Genomic DNA, 22,814 nt, shown 5'->3' with positions numbered 1-22,814 from the left:
AACTTGAGCATATTATTTTTATGTATGCATGTTCTGCTATATTTAATGTGCATGCAACGTGTGCCTTCACATTCTTCATACACATGGTGATTGCACCGATTAAAAACACTCAAGTGAGCAACAGATTGGGAGTGGGCTGCCGCCACAAGGGCGTAGGCAGATTTTTTTTTTTTTTTTTTGGTGAGCAGGAAATTGGTGGATGGGCACGACTATTATTTGAAGCGGGCCCGGTGCTTGGATAAGATCGAGCGTCATTTTGCACTCTGTATACTGCGTGGAAAATTATTCGAAAAAGGAGGAGGGGGGGTGATCTCCTTGTGCCAACCCTTGGTTTTGCCACTGGGCTGCATGAACGTTGTAAGCCTTGCCCTACTAAGCAAAAGATGTGTGTGCATAGCCTTTTTGCACTGACTACGGAGTGAACATGATGTGACAGGTGGAGTTGAAATGGGGCATTGGCATGCTAATATTTTCGTCGTATCATCCCAAAATCAAATATAAGTCATGCTATACTAGCTCATTGAGCCATTTCTTTCTGTCACCTTTAAGAGTAATGTAAATGTAGCTGGTAGATCACTAATTGTTTTCTGCTGGTAATATGAAGTGAGTGTCTTTCATATTGCTCCTGTAATACTGAAGCATCATCAGCAAATTGCAAGCCCTTCTTGAGTGGGCATGATGAGGCATTTTGTCTGTCTTTGACAGTCTCTTACCATAGAGCAGAACAGCAATGGCTCAACATACTCATGAACACCCCAAGAAGATGAATATTTGCAGTGTTATTACTTTTGTAATATGTGAAATACTCTATATGTAGGTGTTGTTTCATTCTAAACTTTTGCTTCAGAAAAAACATACTCATCCACACCCAAGGAAGATGATTACTTGCAGTGTTATTACTTTTGTAATATGTGAAATACTCTATCGGTTGGTATTGTTTCACTATAAAATTTTGCTTCAGAAAAACTGCATTATTGAAAAAAAAAGTCTGTTTTAGTTTGCAGTAAATTTATATCTTGCTGTTGGTCTTCCCTTGTCTTGAACCAGACTTTCACAGCATCCTCACACAAATTAAGTATTGTATTTAAGTATTGCTTTTAAATGTCAACACTGAGAGAAAAATAACAGTAGATGAGAATGCACCTGTGATATTTCTTCTTCTCACAGTGGTGATGCATAGTGCAAAATTTCATTCATGCATTCATTGAGTGTAGAGCTTTACAAGTAGAGAAGGTGCACCAAAACCTACAAAACAAGGTCCTGGTTGCCGACCATCTGCCACTACTTTTTATCTAAGAAATGCATACCACAGTGTTCAAGTGTAAAAACGTCAGCGCTTGCTAAAAAAAAGATATAAAATGAAGTGACATGCAAAGCTGCCCAGTATCCGTATTTTATTTCAAACTAAACAAGATAATACACTGAGAAAACTTCAAAATTTGTTCAGGGATGTCATAGAAAAAAAGGCTTACCTTCTACCACACCTGCATTCTTTCTAGCTAGCTGCTTAAATGGACAATAAAATGAAAGCTTGAGACAGATGACGTAGGATAGAACGTTGAGCCACATGTGCTATCGTACTAATTGTAAACTGCTGCAACTTATGGGCAATCAATTCATTATTTTGTCTGAATAACTTTTGCATCCTCTAATGATAGACAATAACGGTTGCATTACACAAAATAGATTATTAGCAGCTTGCACAGGATATAGCATATGGTATGCAAGAAAACATGTCACGTTGTTCTTGGGTTGTAGTAGAGACTCGCAGTTCTTGGGGGTCCCTTTAAAACAGTGCAGAATATGTTGTATGCAATTGTGATACTGTGACCATGGTTTACAGTTAGCTATTCATATAAACAAGTATAAAGGAAACAGCCCCATCAGCACTATTAAAAATATTTAAGTCTCTCTGTTGTTATAAAGCCACTGCAGCAAAGCCATTGTGCTGAAAGTCAATTGAACGTGCATTTGCATACCCAATGCAAATCCACACGTCACAAGTAATGCGTTATTCCTTCCCATATTGCCTATGCTACAGACCACAAACAAGCTAAAGAGTATGTTTGAAACACCTAAAAATGATTCAGTTTAATGTGTGAGGTCATGTACATTTACATTTTTATGTACATAGTGATTATAGTGCCCCCCTCCTTCCTGATTTTTTCAAAATAAAATCTCAGCTATGTCAAAACATGAGCCTTTAAGTGTTAAGCCTGACAAATCATGGGAATGGTAACTTATTGCACTGAAAGCAACCTTAAGTGGGTCATTGAGGATGGCACTGTGCACGTCATGCTGATATTAGTCAGCATGCATGTTGTGAGATGCCTTCTTCACAACTTATTTGCATATTCATAATTTGTAGTAACACCAAATGTATACATAAGTAATTCTGAGGACCGTAGTGTTTATCACGCTGCCCTGACCATGCAACGCTTGCACGAAAAGGCGAGCATTTCCAACGGTTTGCTAGCCCTGCCGCGGTGGTCTAGTGGCTAAGGTACTCGGCTTCTGACCCGCAGGGCGCGGGTTCGAATCCCGGCTGCGGTGGCTGCATTCCCGATGGAGGCGGATATGTTGTAGGCCCGTGTGCTCAGATTTGGGTGCACGTTAAAGAACCCCAGGTGGTCTAAATTTCCGGAGCCCTCCACTACGACGTCTCTCATAATCATACAGTGGTTTTGGGACGTTAAACCCCACATATCAATCAATCAATCCAACGCTTTGCTAAGACGACACCGTGGTGGCACCTACCCATCGCCTTGCGTTCTACACTTTATCACCTCGGAGACGGGCGCGCAGGCCCGTCTCAGAGTCACGCGCTTCCTTTTCAAAAAAAAAAAAAAAAACTGCTAGATAGCGCTCATGTCTCACGTGTGACGTGACTTGATGCCCTCGTTTACCTCCGCTGCTCGCTCGAGGCACTCTAACGCAGCGCCTCCAGAATACCATTCACCGATTTTCGTGCGCAGAACATAAAATAAATGTTTTGTTCACTCTCTCCACACGCAAGACTATCGTCTATCGACGACATTTGCAGATGAACATGCAGATATGAGGCCATTTTTTATTTTTAGATGCAACAGCTGAGATTGTTAAGATATTAAATCAATTCTGGGTGTTGACATGATGGAAAGCAGCGGAAGGAAATATACTACTTCTATATTACTTCGTGTTCCTGTTTTGTTTGAGCTACTTTCCATCATGTACGTCACATCGAACATTAGATGAAACAGGTAGAGCACCTATTTTCAGCTATGTTCCGGCGAGCCCCGAAAGTTTGATTGTCTTGGCACACCCTGTGAAGGGCACCTATGGCTGCACACACCTTCAGCGCCGGTGCCAGTCTGACATCCATTGCCTTCATGAGGTGGTGTTCCTTGATGAGAAACAAGGCGCCGCCGTCAATCTCGTAGTGTCGGAACTTCTCAGCCATGTTCTCACAGCCTGGGATCCCAGAAATGTACTGTGCCACCTCATCCACCGTCCACTTTTCTGGCGAGTTGTCCCAATTCTGCAGTGGATACGTGGGCTCCAGCTGACGCCGCTGGGGTATGGTTAGCACAGCACGCGACACCTTGTTATGCCAGCGAGTCCTCGTCAAACGTCCGTGCCTCTGAAAAAGGCAATCTGGGTCAAGGCCAGCCCGCAGTCCGCCTGGCGCGATCAACTCGACGGCGTGAACACGCGCGGCGCCTCTCTGGCCCACGTGCATTGAGTCAGCGGCGCACGTGACAGCGAGCCGGCGTCCTCGTGTCTGGTGGTCTGACGCATTGCGCGGCGACCCCATTGGAGGAATCTGCCCTGACGACCAGCGGCGCTTCTAATTGGACATTTTTGGTTGGACCCGGTGCCTATAAAAGAAGCCCTGCGGTGCGTCGCGATCGGGGTCCTAGGAGAGAGGAGTCCCCATGTCGGAGAGCCGACATGTGTGTGAGTCGGCGGTCTTAGGCGAAAAGTTGACCTATGTATTAGAGAGGAGAGCTCGGCTCTTCGAGTCTCTGTCGGCCCCAGTGCCGAAATTGTAACGCCTCTGTATATATGCTGTACATAAACCTTGTTTAACTCACCGTCGTCTCGTCCGCTCGTCTTATCAGCTCGGCGCAGAAGCAGTCGCGAGCTGAGAAACATACGCTACCAAACGGCTGGTTACCTTCCCGGCGGAGTTGAAAGCAGTGGCGCCTTCGGGGCCGTGTTGGCGTCCCCGTCTTTCGAAACAGTGGTGGCTTCGGCGGGATCGGTCCGTTGTTCGCAACAGTGGTTGGCAGCTGCGGGATCGACCGGCGTCAGCGACATCGATGCGGTGAGTGCCTGATGTTTTCCCCTCAGTTCACCAGACTACTCTAGCTCAGGTTGTAGTAGTTTAGAGAAGGGCTGTGTGAAGCATTGAAGGGAGCTTTGATCGTTTCAAGCCAAGTCGAAGCGCTTTGAAACCAAAGTTAATGCGGAGGGGGTAAACACGGGAGTGTGAAAAATTGCTTGCGCGTCTTGCTAGTAGGCTTATAGTGGGTACGGCAAGTAGATTCTTAACAGGGGCAAACAGCAAGAGGCTAGTGTGAACGATGGAGAACCTTAAAGTGAAGGAACTCATCGAAATTTGTGAGGAACTCGGCATTACTTTGGGCCGTGCGAAACGAAAGCAAGCGATCCTTGAGATCATGAAGGATGAGGGAGTGTCGGCTGAGGAAGTCGATGAGGCCTGGGTGGATATCAAAGCACGCCGCGAGGAGGCTGAAAAGCGAGAAGCTCGCGAACGTGAAGAAGCTGAAAGGCGAGAAGCTCGCGAACGTGAAGAAAGGCGAGAAGCTCGCGAACGTGAAGAGGCTGAAAGGCGAGAAGCTCGCGAACGTGAAGAAGCTGAAAGGCGAGAACGTCGCGAGCGCGAGGAGGCCGAGAGACAGGAGCGCCTCGAGATGAAACGAATAGAATTGGCAATCCTACAGTGTTCGCAAGCGCCTAGCGCAGCTTCTCCGACGATTCAGGTCAGCGGTATTAGAATTCGGGATCAACTGCCACCGTTCGTAGTAGGCGAGGACATGGCGAAGTATCTCGTCAAGTTTGAACACGTCTGTGAGCGAAATGCTTTGGAGCAGTCTCTTTGGGCGCGGAACCTGCTAGCTCTTCTTCCCGGCGAAGTGTCCGACGCGATAACTTGCTTGTCGAGGGAAGCGTTTGAGAGCTATGACGAGGTTAAGGAAGTGCTCTTGAGACGTTATAAGTTGTCACCCGAGGCTTTCAGGCAAAGGTTCCGGTATGCTGAAAAGGGGAATGAGTCACACGTTGACTTCGCGTTTCGTCTTAAAGCCGATTTGATTGAATGGCTCAAGGGCGAAGGTGTTTATGACGACCGCGATAAAGTGGTGGAATGCGTTGCATTGGAGCAATTCTACCGCTGCATCGAGGAGGATGTCAAACTTTGGCTGCAGGACAGACTTGGGGACGTACAGTTAAACAAGGCAGCTGAGTTAGCTGAGGAGTATTATACTCGCCGAAAGTTGCATAGCAGGGCAGCGCGCGTTGAAAAGGATGAAAGGAAAGAGGGCTTTTCAAGGAAACCTGATCAATGGAAACCCGTTCCGCACCGTAATTTCAAAAAGGACCCGTCTCTTACGAAGGACAGTGTAGGGGAAGGGCAAACAGAAGCGGAGAAATCGAGTGAGGTTTCTACCACACAGGCATTTGAATCGGAAAACAAACGGAAGCCGCTAATCTGCTACAACTGCAAAAAGGAAGGGCACATCGCGAGAAACTGTCAGGAAAAGTTTGCTTTCGCAACGATCCGAGAATCAGAAAAAAACATTCGGTTGTTGGAGCCGTATCTCCAAGAAATTAGGGTGAATGAGAAAACGTGCCGAGCACTTAGAGACTCAGCGGCAACCATGGACGTTGTCCATCCTTCATTGGTGTCTCCGGATGACTTCACAGGAGAATGCGCGTGGATCAGGCAGGTCGCCGAGGAGCAGAGTGTTCGCTTACCAATTCGCCACGGTTGTCATTAAAGGCCCGTTCGGTGACCTTCGCACCGAAGCGGCTGTGTCTGCCGCGCTAAATGATCGTTTTCCTTATCTTTTCTCCAACAACTCAGAGCAGCTTCTCAAAGAGCAGGGCAAATCGTTCTTCCCCAACTTAACGTGCATGGCTCTCACGCGATCGCAAGCGCGGAAGCTATCGCGGCAGCTTGATCTGGTTCAATGCGGTGAACTCTCAAGTGACCTTGTCGGCGGGTCGACGGAACCCCAGAAAGGAAAGTTTCCGCATGAGTCATGTGAGCAGTCACGCGAGCGGCCCGTCGCCGAACCGACCGGCGCGGTTTCCGTAGAAAGGGGAGACGACATGGCGCCATTGAGTCAGAGCGAGAGGGTTGCAACGCTCTCGCCTGTAGCGGAAAGTTGGAGCGAGCTGCCGAGAGTTGATCGAGAGACGCTCATTCGAGAGCAGCGTGAGGATCTCTCGATTGAAGCGCTAGTGGAAAGCCAAATTGAAGCGCTAGTGGAAAGCCAGAAAAACGCGGCAAAAGTGCTGTCGAAGGAGCACTATGAGGAATCGGTGAAGAAGCGTGCTTTTGAAGTGGGGAGTCAGGTAATGCTGCTGCAGCCGTTCAAAAAGAACAAGCTTGAGGTTGATTGGGAAGGGCCCGCCAAAGTATTATCGAAGCCTTGCGATACAAATTATGAAGTGAAATTAGGAAGGCGGCCGGACAAAATTTACAACTTGATGAAACCATACGTTCAACGTCAAGCGGTCGTAAATCTGTTGTTGAATGCTTCAAAGGAAGAGGAAGCAGAAATTTTGAGTTCTAGTGAGGTAATTGAAGGGGGATCGAAAGTAATCCGGGAGCAGATAAACCTAGAGCCTAGCTTAAGTGAAGGAGGACCTGAGAAAGAGGACCTGAGAAAGATTGTTTCCGAGTTTGGGTATGTGTTGTCGGACCGTCCCGGAGACACGACGGTGATCGAACACGATATCGAGCTAAGCGGTGAGGAGTCAATCAGTAGCAAGCCGTATCGTTGTTCCCCTGTGCAACGTCGCAAGTGTGAGCCGCTCTTGGTGCCGCATAGGTATCGTCGCCTAAAAGTGGCCGGTTACTGAGGTGGAGCATGTTGCTCCACAGCGCAACTTTGACGTTCGCTATCAAAAAAAAAAAAGGGAAAGCTAAACGCTAATGCAGGTGCATTGAGCAGTGCGTTCTAGCTAGTACCTTCTCGACCTTTCGGTTTCTCGCTGGCGATTCGGGGCAAAATTTTGACCTCATCACGACCTTAGCTGAGCGCTCTCGTTTAGAGTGATCTCAAGGGGCCAACTTTGTGGTATTCTAATTCGTTACGTTGTTGTACGTGGGAAAAAAATTGAGTTGTCATTTTAAGGGTCTTTTGTCCCACATGTGCCTCTTGATGTAGAGGGAACAAAATTCCGATAAACACGTAGATAGGTATATGTTGTACTATACTTTGTCTGGTGTTCTGTCGGGTGACCGAGGGCACTTGCTTGTGTCGTGTGTTGTCTGTTGTCGAACCGTTCTTAGCAAGTTGCAGAACCATCGACAAGTGCTGGAACCGAAGATGGTCAGAAGAGACGAGCGAAGTTGGCCAGCAAGTTGTGGCGACAAGCCAGTGGAGCTGGGATCCGTCGTCAAAAATGGGATGTGTTCCCGGAACAGTCTGGAGCTGTAGTCTCCCCATGGCCCTGGAGGCGAACCTGGAGGGACCTGGCGAACGAGCGCACCTGACATCCGAGCCCCGTGGAAGCAGCTCGTCTTTCCGGTGCATTGTCTGGCGGCGGGGGTGCTGTTATGCCAGCGAGTCCTCGTCAAACGTCCGTGCCTCTGAAAAAGGCAATCTGGGTCAAGGCCAGCCCGCAGTCCGCCTGGCGCGATCAACTCGACGGCGTGAACACGCGCGGCGCCTCTCTGGCCCACGTGCATTGAGTCAGCGGCGCACGTGACAGCGAGCCGGCGTCCTCGTGTCTGGTGGTCTGACGCATTGCGCGGCGACCCCATTGGAGGAATCTGCCCTGACGACCAGCGGCGCTTCTAATTGGACATTTTTGGTTGGACCCGGTGCCTATAAAAGAAGCCCTGCGGTGCGTCGCGATCGGGGTCCTAGGAGAGAGGAGTCCCCATGTCGGAGAGCCGACATGTGTGTGAGTCGGCGGTCTTAGGCGAAAAGTTGACCTATGTATTAGAGAGGAGAGCTCGGCTCTTCGAGTCTCTGTCGGCCCCAGTGCCGAAATTGTAACGCCTCTGTATATATGCTGTACATAAACCTTGTTTAACTCACCGTCGTCTCGTCCGCTCGTCTTATCAGCTCGGCGCAGAAGCAGTCGCGAGCTGAGAAACATACGCTACCAAACGGCTGGTTACCTTCCCGGCGGAGTTGAAAGCAGTGGCGCCTTCGGGGCCGTGTTGGCGTCCCCGTCTTGCGCAACAACCTGCGAAGCCGCCGAGTCCAGGGGAAACGTCGGTGGGATTCGTAGTGGCTTGCCGTTGACGAGCTTAGACTTGGTCATGGTGGCAGCGGCGCCTGGGACAGAGGTGGTCTTGCTCGGGGTCGTCTGGAGTCTTTCTTCAGTCTTCACGCAGGCCAGCGGCGGAGACATATGTTTGGGCCCCAATTTCATGTGCGACGTCGCAGCGCCCGGAAATGACTCGGTCATGGCAGGCGTCTTCACGAAGGATGAATCCAGAAACTGCGGAGGGTCGCGCTCAGCGGTCACTACCTGCGTGACTGCTCCAGACGTACCTGGGCCCGGAATCGTCAACGGTGGTGCGTCCGTGATGCTGGCGCGATAGCAATACTGCGGCCCCACGACGCTAGGAGTGTTGCAGAAACCCGTGGGAATGGCTCGGCCACGCGTATTCTGGCCTCTCATCGCCGACATTTTGGTACAGACGTGGCTTTAAGCTATTTCGAAGTCGGTCACTTACAGGGTATTCCGTCGTCTGTTTATGTACAGTCGGCGTTGTCGTCTTAAAACTTTGCCGTCCACGCCGGTCGCGTTTCAGCAGGTGAAGCTGTGAGCGGATGTTGGAGGACGTTGCTTCGAACAATGCCTTTGCTTCGAACGAGCGAAACCGAGTACGTCGCGCGCGGATGTTTGCTAGCGCGTGCTAACTTCGTCGTCGTTTAGGGAGAAAATAAACTTGGAAACCGACACGATCAATCCAGAAAAGTAATGTGGACGAGTTCGCTTGGCATTTTATAACCGCGCTTTTTTTTCAGAAGCGTTTCTTAACAAAATTGTGGCAGTGGGTCGGCGGTGTAGAGTCATCATCATCGTCGTCATTCATCATCAAAATTTCTTACCTACCGCGCCGCGCCTCTCACGCCGCTCGTGCATAGCTCGAGCTGCGCAAGCACAGAACGACTTCGGGCCATTCCACGTGCTTTCCGCACACCCGATCCGCACATAGCGGGACCCTTGCCGCCCACAAGCGGAGAGCACAATGGCGGCCCGGCGCGAAAATGCAACAGAAGCGCCAGCCGCATGAGCTCAGCATGAACGGCTCTGATGTGCACTCTGGTTGGACGACGTGACGACAATTGAGGATGGCAAACAATCGGCGGAGCTTCAGTTTGCGAGGTCGGCAACCGTCACCAACAGCAGACGACGCTGACAAGTTTTAGATGCGGAGCATCTAATACTCGAGGCTTGTAGTGCGGCGCCGTCCGCAAGCTTCCTCCTCCTCCTTCCACCATCTGTGCATCCCTTCCTCCTCTACACACCGCGCGCGCTTCACTACTCCACCATCTGTGCACCCTTCCTCCTCTACACACCGCGTGCGCTTCTCCTCTTCACGAACATTCGCTAGGTGTATAATGTAGCGCGCATGCGCCGTCACGCTTCGAGAACATCGGCAGCTGACGCGCGCGCATGCGCCGTCGCGCTTCGAGAACTTCGGCAGCTGACGCGCGAGCATGCGCCGTTGCGCTTCTCCCCCTTCTCGAACATTCGACAGCTGACGCGCGCATGCACCGTCACCCACCATCTGTGCCGCGCGCGCTTCTCCCCTTCGAGAACATTCTACAATTCTCCTGATTCTCCAGTGGACGCGCATGCGCCGTCGCGCTTCGAGAACATTCAACAGCTGACAGTGCATGCGCCGTCGCGCTGTATATATACTCAAGGTCGGCGCTCGCTCGCTCAGTTGCCGCTCGTCGGTTGGTTTGTACGGCGCGTCGACGCCCAAGGTCGCGGTGAAATGAATGCCAACGAATCCACAAACACAATGATCGACGTCCCTTCGACCAGCGCCGCCCTTTCGCATACGTGTGTACGTGTTCACTCATTTAACACCCCCTCCTACAACCACGTTAACCAATTTAGCCATCGACCCAAGTAAGTCGCAATTTAACACCCCATTTCACAACCACGTTAACCAATTTAGCCATCGACCCAAGTAAGTTGCACTTTAACACCCCGTTAACCAATTATATTCTCCGCATCCTCCTCAGTGTTCCCCTGAGGGAAGCTGCGGGCAATTTTTTTTTGAATGCGTTGGTTCAAGCTGCCGCGTTTATCATTAAATCGAGGCTGTTGCATTTTCACAACGCGTTCTTCGGCAGCAAGTGTTGCGTCGCCGTAGTCATCTGTGTTCGAGGATAATTACGCGCTCCCCTTTTTGTTGTTGTTGTCGTCGTCGTTACCGCACACAAGTCGTATCGCTCGAGTTGCATTTGGCGCGACGGCGATCTTTTACAGCGAGCACAAATGCGGGCGCCAACACGGACAAACGCTTTACATTACAATGAAGAAAAGACCTAACGTGGCTGTGGCACAGCACACTGCGATACCGCGATGCTATCTACAAATACCTGAAGGAATTGACTGGTCAGTAATGCTTATGTTTGGCCGCTGGTGTATATCATTGTGCGCGGCTTGCTGACGCATTTTTTACCTTGCTCTTAACAAGTTCGAGTTTTCTCTAAAACATGTCATAAGAAGCTCCACAAGTATTGAAATACTTGGAGTTCAGCCTAGAAGAAAATGTTTAGCATGTGTGATATATTCTTCAAGCTAGCATTAAATGTATGTGCATATCAAGTAGTCGTGTATTATATGAGAGACGCTACAGTTTGTTTTTAAAAGTGGCAAATATGAAGCCTAAAGTTTGTATTCATTGCATGCAAGACACCTTGTTGCTGTCAAAAACACATCTATATTTTTTGTTGGCGTACATAAAAAATGGCACCAGAAACAGCGCTGTTGTATTAACTCACCTGAAGGCTTCACAATTTATTTGCTACAACCCATTCACTTCTACATTCCAGTTGCTCACCGCATCATCTTTTCCCGTTGGCGATATGGTTCATTACATACCCCGACACGGCCTCAATGCTACATGGACTAACAATGATGTCTAAACCAGGGTTTTATTTAGAAGGGTAGTGTCAGCATATTAGGTTCCTCCACCCACTTGCATGTTCTATGGATGATGTGTGACGAATATTTGGTGCTTCAGCTCCCTTTCCCCCCGCTTGAGTTTTTGTTAGCAGAAAATCTTCTGTTTGGCTATGATCACAACAGTCCAGTGAGAGGCATGTTTGAATGAACTGCATTTTTTTGGACGCCATTGAAACCATGAATCTCATTCACTGACACATATTTATGCTTACACTAAGGTAAATCTTCTTTCTCATCACTCAACATATAAGTCTCTTTCAGGGAGTCTGAATTCTTCTGACCATTTCATATTCTGCTAGCTGGCACGGAGTGCCAAATGCAGTAAAACATGGGCTGCATTTAAGGCCTTCCCTCTGTGATCAGTTCAGGTGTGCACAATGTCTCCTTCCAAGAAATTTTTGCAGATAGCAATCTTTATGGGGGATAATTGTATCAGTAAATTTATATCATTTGTCACTTCCTAAATTCATGAATTCTAAAGTTCTCGCAAAGAAACCATGCTGCAAATGTAAATATGCTGAAATGTGTAAGGCTTCAGAAGAGACAAAATGTGTTCATTCCCCGGTGGGCAGAGAGAACACTTCTGTTCGCTTTAACTCTGGCCACATAAACAATAATAGCCACATTGTAGCGTAATACACTGTGCAAGATCATTCTATTGGCACAAGGGATGGCCTTGGCTTTAACTAGCTGTCTTCTGGACAACATCTGACGCAATTTGTGATGTCTTTTTTTGGCTGCCAGGTTAACCAGTACAAAATATTTTGCAAAATCTGCCATATTATCCTGAATTCGGACTTGTGTAAAAATGCTTGAACTTGAGCATATTATTTTTATGTATGCATGTCCTGGTATTTTTAATGTGCATGCAAGGTGTGCCTTCACATTCTTCATACACATGGTGATTGCACCGATTAAAAACACTGAAGTGAGCTACAGATTGGGAGTGGGCTGCCGCCACAAGGGCGTAGGCAGATCGTTTTTTTTTTTTTTTTTTGGTGAGCAGGAAATTGGTGGATGGGCACGACTATTATTTTGAGCGGGCCCGGTGCTTGGATGGGATCGAGCGTCATTTTGCACTCTGTATACTACGTGGAAAATTATTCGAAAAAGGAGGGGGGGGGGGGGGTGATCCCCTTGTGCCAACCCTTGGTTTTGCCACTGGGCTGCATGAACGTTGTAAGCCTTGCCCTACTAAGCATAAGATGTGTACGCATAGCCTTTTTGCACTGACTACGGAGTGAACATGATGTGACAGGTGGAGTTGAAATGGGGCATTGGCATGCTAATATTTTCGTCGTATCATCCCAAAATCAAATATAAGTCATGCTATACTAGCTCATTCAGCCATTTCTTTCCGTCACCTTTAAGAGTAATGTAAATGTAGCTGGTAGATCACTAATTGTTTTCTGCTGATAATATGAAGTGAGTGTCTTTCATATTGCTCCTGTAATACTGAAGCATCATCAGCAAATTGCAAGCCCTTCTTGAGTGGGCATGATGAGGCATTTTGTCTGTCTTTGACAGTCTCTTACCATAGAGCAGAACAGCAATGACTCAACATACTCATGAACACCCCAAGAAGATGAATATTTGCAGTGGTATTACTTTTGTAATATGTGAAATACTCTATCTGTAGGTGTTGTTTCACTATAAAGTTTTGCTTCAGAAAAACTGCATTATTGAAAAAAAAAGTCTGTTTTAGTTTGCAGTAAATTTATATCTTGCTGTTGGTCTTCCCTTGTCTTGAACCAGACTTTCACAGCATCCTCACACAAATTAAGTATTGTATTTAAGTATTGCTTTTAAATGTCACCACTGAGAGAAAAATAACAGTAGATGAAAATGCACCTGTGATATTTCTTCTTCTCACAGTGGTGATGCATAATGCAAAATTTCATTATAGCATTCATTGAGTATAGAGCTTTACAAGTAGAGAAGGTGCACCAAAACCTACAAAACAAGGTCCTGGTTGCCGACCATCTGCCACTACTTTTTATTTAAGAAATGCATACCACAGTGTTCAAGTGTAAAAACGTCAGCGCTTGCTAAAAAAAAGATATAAAATGAAGTGACATGCAAAGCTGCCCAGTATCCGTATTTTATTTCAAACTAAACAAGATAATACACTGATTAAACTTCAAAATTGGTTCAGGGATGTCATAGAAAAAAAGGCTTACCTTCTACCACACCTGCATTCTTTCTAGCTAGCTGCTTAAATGGACAATAAAATGAAAGCTTGCGACAGATGACGTAGGATAGAACGTTGAGCCACATGTGCTATCGTACTAATTGTAAACTGCTGCAACTTATGGGCAATCAATTCATTATTTTGTCTGAATAACTTTTGCATCCTCTAATGATAGACAATAACGGTTGCATTACACAAAATAGATTATTAGCAGCTTGCACAGGATATAGCATATGGTATGCAGGAAAACATGTCACGTTGTTCTTGGGTTGTAGCAGAGACTCGCAGTTCTTGGGGGTCCCTTTAAAACAGTGCAGAATATGTTGCATGCAAACGGGATACTGTGAGCATGGTTTACAGTAAGATATTCATATAAACAAGTATAGTAGAAATAGCCCCATCAGCACTATAAAAACAATTTAAGAATCTCTGTTGCTATAAAGCCACAGCAGCAAAGCCATTGTGCTGAAAGTCAATTGAACGTGCATTTGCATACCCAATGCAAATCCACACATCACAAGTAATGCTTCATTCCTTCCCATATTGCCTATGCTACAGACCACAAACAAGCTTAAGAGTATGTTTGAAACACCTAAAAATGATTCAGTTTGAATGTGTGAGGTCATGTACACTCACATTTTTATGTACATAGTGATTATAGTGCCCCCATCCCTCCTGATTTCCTCAAAATAAAATCTCAGCTATGTCAAAACACGAGCTTTGAAGTACTAAGCTTGACAAATCATGGGAATGGTAACTTATTGCACTGAAAGCAACCTTAAGTGGGTCATTGCGGATGGCACTGTGCACGTCATGCTGATACTAGTCAGCATGCATGTTGTGAGATGCCTTCATAACAACTTATTTGCCCATTCATTATTTGTAGTAGCACCATGGTGTCACATCAAACTCAAATAAAAATACTATACCCAAAGAGTAATTTTTATTAAGAGTCAATTTAAATCACTTTTCTCAAAACTCACCTGAACCAAAGCCAAAAAATATATATTGCCTATTTAGAGCAAAAAGTTCAAATGTAGGACATCATACCGAATCAACAGTACCACAACTGAACACATAACCGAAATTATGTTTTTGGAAGTGCGTCTGCAACCACATTGTGAATCACTACACCAGTTATTGGTTTGAAACAAAGTGGTTCAATACAAGTGTATACGGCATCTGTTTCCGCTTACATGGTGAGTTTAACTTTAAGAAATCTGCTGCTGTGAGGATTTTGCATGGAAAACTGGCTTTCCGAAAATTCCAGAGGGTATCACTGATTGCAAACAGTTGCCTGCTGTTCAGTAACTACACCTCTAGGGGGCCGTGCCAGTATTGGGGGGGGGGGGGAGGGATAGGTTGTGAGGGGCTGGAGCCCCCTTAAAATTTTCACCTGCCCCCTCTTCCTTGCCACTACAAAAGGAAACATTCAAATGCAGCACAGAAGTTCTCAGCCTCGCTGCCTCCTGAAGGAACTCGCGAGTCATGGGCGAAACCCATAGTAAAGAAATCCTTGCGCCACCCCTGTATGCCTTTGTTTTCTGCTACCTCTCACTTTGCTGTCGCATTAGTAGAGTGACCGCCCCGTAAAGGCGGAAAGGCATTGGTCTCCGGTTCGATTCCCAGACCAGAACAAATCAAGAAGCTTTTCTTTGTGAGAAAACCCTACAGACTTCCTTGTGGCCTAATGTCATAAATGGGTGGTTGTCTAGTTTCCCTTTCTGAACCATTCTCATTCTGCCCTCTTGCAGGTTTCCACAGAACTTATTTGCATTGTTTGTTGTTTCATGTTGCACAAAGCAATTTATTATTTCACAAACATTAACAAGCTTGTGTTTTTTCTGAATTATGCATTATGCCGTATCCTCTAAAGCAAGCCTGTGTTTCAAATGAGCGGCAGCTGCATTTCCGCTGGAGGCAGAAAGTTGTAGGCCCGTGTGCTCAGATTTGGGTGCTTGCTAAAAAACCCCAGGTGGTCGAAATTTCCGGAGCCCTCCACTACGGCATCTCTCATAATCATATGGTGGTTTTGGGACGTTAAACTCCACATATCAATCAATCATGTGTTTAAATGATGCATGCTGCTTTTCTTTCATGTTTTTCAGTAAAAGTGACAAAATCAAAGCATTTCGACCTAAATAATTTCTGGCGACACATGTGACATATTCAACTGTGAGTATTCATTGGCCCACAATAAAGAATATATTGTACATGCTTGCGGTGTGGATATTATTATGATGATAAAAATATAAGCGTGTTTCATGCTTCCTGAGGAGCAAAAAAAAAAAAAAGATGCACATTCATGTGAAACGGGTTGCTTTTGTGTGCGACCAATACAAGCAGCGCTGAGCAACATCCTATGCAAACTGAAATCTTACATTGCATTTTTACATTAGGACAAAACTATTTACTGTCTTATAGATACTCTCATGCTAGTCATAATATCTGCTGAAGTCACTATAGTGCTCAGATTCTAGTGTTACGGCCAATGTGGCTACTATAACTCATAATGATTCCTTTAAAAAACTGTTGTGGTGGCTACGTATGCTTTGGTACCACATTATGTCAGCTGCATTTTCACTGGAAGGAGAAAACCCCCATGCTATGCGAATGAAATATTTCAAGGTATGCCAGTAATTGTATTCTACTTTCATTTTCAATTTGCATGTTTTTCAGCACTTGTTTGCTAGTGCCAGCCTTGCTGCTTCATTTTGCATATACCTCAGGTTTATGCAAGAAAGATGTTGTAACGTGAAACTCAGCTAGTAAAATATTCTTACAGGACTTCTTCAACTCGGTGTGCCCTCAAGGAACAGTAAATCATGGATGTGTAGTGTCTGCTTGTTTGAAACAAACTGAGTGTGCATTTTGTTGTGTACAGGCATATGCATTGATGATGCACTGTACTTTTTTTTTATTAATTTCAGTGTGACTGACGTAATGCTGTTGTCTTGTCACATGTGGTGTACACGAACCAAATTTTCTAGGCTGCTGTTGCCAGCATAAAATAGACTTTTTTGTTGTATTGCTTTCCAATCAAATTCTGTGATCAATATTTTTAACACTCCTAATCATCGCTCCAAAGAATTTCACTCAGGGAATCCCTTAAACGATTGTAATGAAATTCAGTTGACTTTCATTTCTAGAATGTGCCTGTCAAAGGTGAGCATCTGTTTAGACGCATAATTTACTGACGTGAGCATGTCTTCATCAGTGAGACAATGATGATGGTATGTGCCCATAGGGTATCCCTGCCGAGGCAATTGTATGGAAATTCAAATGCCTTTGGAGAAGGAGGATGCATTTTGACAATGCAAGGGGACAAGAGAACAGTTAGATTGTCATGAAGTTAGAGGCTTTGGGCATGCAGTGTCACATTTATGACGTCTTCAGTCAACTGACAGTTTCCAATATCCAGTTGACTGGAAACGTGTCTTGTTTGATGTGGTAGGGAATGCAGTATCTGGTGAGGAGTTTAAAAAGCAGGCCAGTGATGCATCAGCCACACTAAAAGTCTGCCCTGTGTGTGTAGGAAACTTTGCTGTCACCACGAAGGATCGTTTGTAGCCGTGAATGAGCAGGCCAGCTGACAGACTTCCTTAGTGTAATAAGAAGCTACAGACAGTGCTGTGCAGTCAGATCGGTCAAGGCTGTTAGCCAGGAATGTTTAAAGTGTACAGTCAATTTCTATCTGAAGGTTATCACAGGAGCCACAACCAAGAACTTCAACAGTACCATGTCCCAGGATACACTTTTGAGAAGAAGGTGGTATCATGCAAGCTTCACACACTCTTTTTTCTTGTTTTAAGCAGCGATCACTCCCGCCTGGAGAAGCTGTTTAAATAAAGCAGTGCCTAGCACCAGCTATAACATATTTTTCCAAGTAATTCTGTAATCGACTGCACAGATAAAAGCCCACAAAGAATACACTTAGATTGCGACGAAGGAGGGACTGGAAACTGAGAGAAATTAAAGGTGTACATTTTGCCTTAGGGGTGATTGCTGTAGCATCCAACAGGCAATGAGGGAGAGAAGAATGCACAACCTTGCTTCGCACAGTTCATGCCACTAGGCCCCTGGTACATTAGGCAAGTCAACGGTCGCACGACAACCTTCATATCTCGTCCAACTGTACAAGTATGTTCATAGGCACACGTGAAGAATACAGAAGATCATGTTTAATGAAAAAAAGATGGATTCTTGCAGTTGGTCTGGCTTATATCTGGGTCAGGTGTCGACCTAGTGTGAGCTCATTTCGTTACAGCCAAGTCATTAGACAGAAAAAATTAGACAGAAAAAAGGTGAATTAAAAAATTAATTTGCAAAGAAAGAAATACATACATAAATACATGACTTGCATGTTGCACTTCTAGGCCACATAAACTGAGGTGGAACTCCTCTAAAAAAGCATATGCTAAAATTTTAAAAATCTTAATAAATATATCAATGTAAAAAGTAAGCAAACAAAATCCTTGTGTGACACAGCTTGGCTGGTCACCCACCTCCACAGAGTGGAATAGCTCCAGCTTTTTCCAGAACTCTTTCCAACACCTCCCACGCAACAACATGCACATATAGCTAGATTTAATCATTATACCCCACTTGGAAGATTATGCTGATTTCATTTACCCAAAAAGCCTGAACAACTGACCACAGGTGATTAGTCTACAGGATTGCCCACAAGTTCCTTCGGCTACTTTGTACCAATTGCGAAATATCTACCGCTGACCAGAATGATGAATTATCATCATATTCAAGTAATTATTTGATAAAATATTTTAGCTGATTGAGACACAGCGTCCTTCTTTGGAGACAAAGTGTACCTTTTTCAATTTCTGTGCACTATTGGGAATAAACAGACTACAAAAACTGAGCTAACAATAATAGGCATTTCTGTTCTCCAATGTTTTCTTGATCTGACATGTGCCTAAAATATTTTGTTACACACAATACTTTTGATGATGGCAGAGGCATGTTCAACAAGTCAGATGTGGGCATTTTGGCAGGATATAAGAAAGATTGTTTAACTATTCTTCAAATGCTTGATAAAAGCAGATAACCATGGCATGTTACATCAGTTGTCATGGTGTGCAAGTAATGTAGCATGACTGCCTGCAGTCTTGACAATATTATTGATACTGGATTAGCAGCTACTGTTGAACGACTGACAATTTATTGCAACACTTACACACTCTTTAAACTTGGTCTACAATAACTTATCTCATGCATTCATAGACAATCGATCATAATGCGTACCTTGATTGATTGATATGTGGGGTTTAACGTCCCAAAACCACTATTTGATTATGAGAGACGCCGTAGTGGAGGGCTCCGGAAATTTCGACCACCTGGGGTTCTTTAACGTGCGCTCAAATCTTATAATGCGTACCTTAAATAACCGGGGGTGGGGGTGGGGCTACATGCACAAAAATGTCGTACTATGCTAGCTCCTCTTCAGGGCACATGCACACAACTAGATTAACCGGAAACTGAGCTGTATTGTGTACTCCTAAATATTTCGCGGTTTCCATTTCACGAACACACTTCACAACACTGGACAGAAGCGCTCAAATGTGACGTGGTCCACAGAACTTCATTACAGCGCTACACACAACAGCACTCATACGGTGTTGCACATTACGAATGACAACAATGACAGGCAACAAAACTTGCCCATCCTTATCGTAGCAGAAGTTAACGCTTGCAAGCGTTCAAAATTTATGCATACTATTTGCTGCGACGAACGGCACACAGACAGAACACACCCGACGTGGACACTTGTGGCGGTGATTAGTAATTTTTCACTTCGGCACGGACAGAACGCACATCCTGCTTTAGAAAGGTGGATGATTACACCATGGAAATCTTTGAAGTTCCTTGCGATTGCACTTGAAAGATAAATGGTACAACCCAGGAAACACACGAAACGACGACACTCCCATCTGCAAACACACTTTCTACACTGCGCTCATTTCTTCGTTTCCGCTGTCGATCGCACGCGCTGACGGGGCAGTGAACACTGGCTGACTACCGATATCTCCCCGGGAGTCTCACAGTGCTTACGGTGGTCACAACGATAAAGTCAGCTGTTCTTTGTCTTTTCCATGTCGCTGCTGCGCCCGCTTCAGCAAGCGCCATGTTTGCCAAGCGAGCCGACGGATTTCAGCCAATTGCGGCGCCGAATTTTCCCCATAGGGGAGACCCGCTCAAGTTTGCCCGGCGACGCCAGCGCTTGCCTTTCCCCTGCCAGAAAAAGCGCACAACAGTAGAGTCTTCCGACCCTTCCGCTCCCTTTGGCTTCCACGCATTTGCGAAGCACGCGCTGCACGTGAAACGTCCCTCGTTCCGCGATGTCACCCCAACAGAAAAGGGGGTGACATCGCTGCGTCGTCAACTGTCACAATAACCGTGCAAACACGAAGACGTCGACTCCACCTGTGAAATTCTACCGATTCCCAAACCGATGGTACGAAACAAGCAGACGACAGTAATGGATTTAAGCAGTGCGCCGAAAATAGTATGTAAACAATTTTTTTTCCATAAAAATTAGCACGCGCACAATGCATTCAAAATTACGGGTGTTAATTCCTACGTCACCGTTCCTCTAATCTATCGAGTTACTGGGAGATGCATGTCCCCAACTTAAAAGTATAAATTTTCAACGCCCGTTTTTAGAGCACTGTTAAAAAATAGCGAAGAAATAATTTATGCTGCTACTAATATTCGATATTGTTGGGGACGTAGTAGTTGAAGCTGTGTGCACATGTGGTATTGGTAATGTGTTGTTATATATTTTTAAATCTACGCAGCGCCGACGGAAGTGTGTGGTTGCCAAAAGCTTGGACAACTATGAAAAAAATATAAAAAATGGATTAGCCGTTGTTGCACGTCCGTTGGCAGATACAGTGAACTAGTTGTTACTTAGTGTGCAGGGGTAGCCCGAACAACACGGTGCATTTTTGATGCGTGACCAAGATAAAATGCCTTTATAGCAATGCGCTCTTCCCCTGCAGATTAGACACACACAAAAAAGTTTCTCTGAAAGCTGGGCGCTCATCATGATGGTACGCACGCTGTTCGTGAACTCAAGGTACCCGCGATGAGAATGGTGATAACGCAAGGAAAGACACGCGAGATAGATGTCAATTATTGCCGTGGGTCAGAAAGAAGCCCCAAATAGACCATTTATTTTTGAAGTGTTGTGTATACACCGCACGATAACTTGGGTGGGTGCTAGTAAATTAAGCTATCCCAACTAATAGCAGTCACAGCGCAAGAACCGCTTAGCCTAAAGCACGAGAAGCGGCCTTACCCATGCATCCAGGAACAAACATTGTGCATAGTACACAGAGTAAACCAAATAAAACAGGTATATAATTATGAACGTACAGAAAGTTTTATTCACCTCTAACGTCGTAAACAGCGTCGTCTTTCACTTGCGAAACGCACTTCGCTCTGACGAGGACGGCGTCGTCTGCTACAACTTGCTTCGCTGCCCTTTTACTACATTGCTGCCACGAAAAAAAAAAAATCCTCAATTGCGGCAACCTAATAAATGCGCTGTTGGGGTGACATCGCGGAACGAGGGACGTTTCACGTGCAGCGCGCGCTTCGCAAATGCGTGGAAGCCAAGGGGAGCGGAAGGGTCGGAAGACTCTTCTATTGTGCGCTTTTTCTGGCAGGGGAAAGGCAAGCGCTGGCGTCGCCGGGCAAACTCCAAAGCGAGCCGCGAGTTTCTAAGGAGCTTCTAAGTCGCCGGGCAAACTTGAGCGGGTCTCCCCTATGGGACAGCGGAGAGGCTAACACTCGAGTAACCAGTTTTCTCACCACATTGACTGACAGCGCCACGCTCCGCAGCGCCTCCCTCGGCGTGGGTCTCCTCTAAACATCTCCTGGGATACGACACGGAAACACGCTGCCCAGCCACAGTGCCCGTGTTCCGCGAGAAACTCACCGGCGTCAGTATTCTGTGACCACAATGACTTTGAGCATGGTGCAAGCAAGCATGGTTCAAGTGACACTTGAACGCGGCTATTCTAACGTTGAGATTACAATGCTGGGGGCGAGTATAACAAGCGGAACAGAAAAGGTGTGAGCCGCGCGCAATACATAAGAAAGGAGATGACAAGCACTTGAAGATTTACAGGCTGATCAGCTTGCTCTCCGTAGTATACGAGCTATTTACAAAGGTATTTGCTAACAGGGTTAAGAAAACATCAGAATTCAATTAACTGAAGGAACAAGCAGGATTTCAAACAGGCTACTCAATAATCGACCGCATTCATACTATCAATCAGGTAAGAGAAAAATGCTGAGAATACAGTCAACCACTATACATAGCCTTCATAGATTATGAGAAGGCGTTTGATTCAGTAGAAATATCAGCAGTCATGCGGACACTGCGGAATCAGGGGGTCGATGAAGCATATTTATTGTACCCTCAAGGCCTTTCGGCATTACAGAGGGGAGTTATAGAGGGGAGTGGGTTACAGGAAGAAAAAAGAGACAGCAGTACTAACTAAAGAACACAATTAATAATTAGTACAATGTTCGCTAATGGTACATTGCTAACTGACTAAGACAAATATCGCACTCAAGGAGAACATAATTAACAAATGCGTGAATTTCGTTGATTATACAGTATAAGTTGGGTAGGTGAAATACAGTGTTGTAAGAAAAACTCCAGGTTTATTTGAAAAGGGATAATGAGATTGACAAGTGCAGTATTAATAGTATGCCATAAAAAATTGTTGAGGTGACATTAGTTCACGCAAACGCTTATTACTGTACAATGTTATGTAATGCTTTCCGAAAGTTCTCATTGTTAATAATATTGACAATATCAGCCGGGAAGTCATTCCAGTCATGTGATGTACGAGGTATAAATGATTTTGAAAAACACGTGGTGTTACACGCAGAAATTCTAACTTAGTGTAGATGATCAATGCGGTGAGATAAGAAATATGGTCGTGACATGAATTCCGAATGTAATGTGGGATGGTGATACAACTTATGAAACAATGATATGTGAGAGACCTTACGTCGTGAAGCTAGTGATTCGAGATGCAGATGTGATTTCATTGAAGATGCGCTGAATGTTCAGTTGTAGTCGCATAGAATAAATCGACAAGAGTTATTTTGGATTAGTTCAAAGAATTAAATAAGGTTGTGTTAATAAGAGTCCTATATAGATGAAGCGTACTCTAGTTTTGGTCTT

The 22,814-nt window shown here is 45.5% G+C and overlaps 2 protein-coding genes across 4 annotated transcripts in view; one reads left to right on the top strand and one right to left on the bottom strand.

The window, feature by feature from the left end:
* Positions 1-22,814, top strand: part of trio (trio Rho guanine nucleotide exchange factor) — a 458,133-nt gene that overhangs the window by 393,490 nt on the left and 41,829 nt on the right. The window lies entirely within an intron of this gene.
* LOC142775125 (uncharacterized) lies at positions 3,184-9,498 on the bottom strand. The gene is made up of 2 exons (XM_075876474.1): positions 8,431-9,498; positions 3,184-3,580 (listed from the first exon to the last, which is right to left on the bottom strand). Exons 1-2 carry the CDS (start codon positions 8,878-8,880, stop codon positions 3,227-3,229), a joined length of 804 nt encoding a protein of 267 aa, XP_075732589.1. The 5' UTR covers positions 8,881-9,498; the 3' UTR covers positions 3,184-3,226.

This window comes from Rhipicephalus microplus, chromosome X (genome assembly GCF_043290135.1).
Source record: "Rhipicephalus microplus isolate Deutch F79 chromosome X, USDA_Rmic, whole genome shotgun sequence".
Lineage (NCBI taxonomy): Eukaryota > Metazoa > Arthropoda > Arachnida > Ixodida > Ixodidae > Rhipicephalus > Rhipicephalus microplus.
Note: the sequence above shows the minus strand (reverse complement) of the source record. Positions and strands in the feature narration are given on the sequence as shown.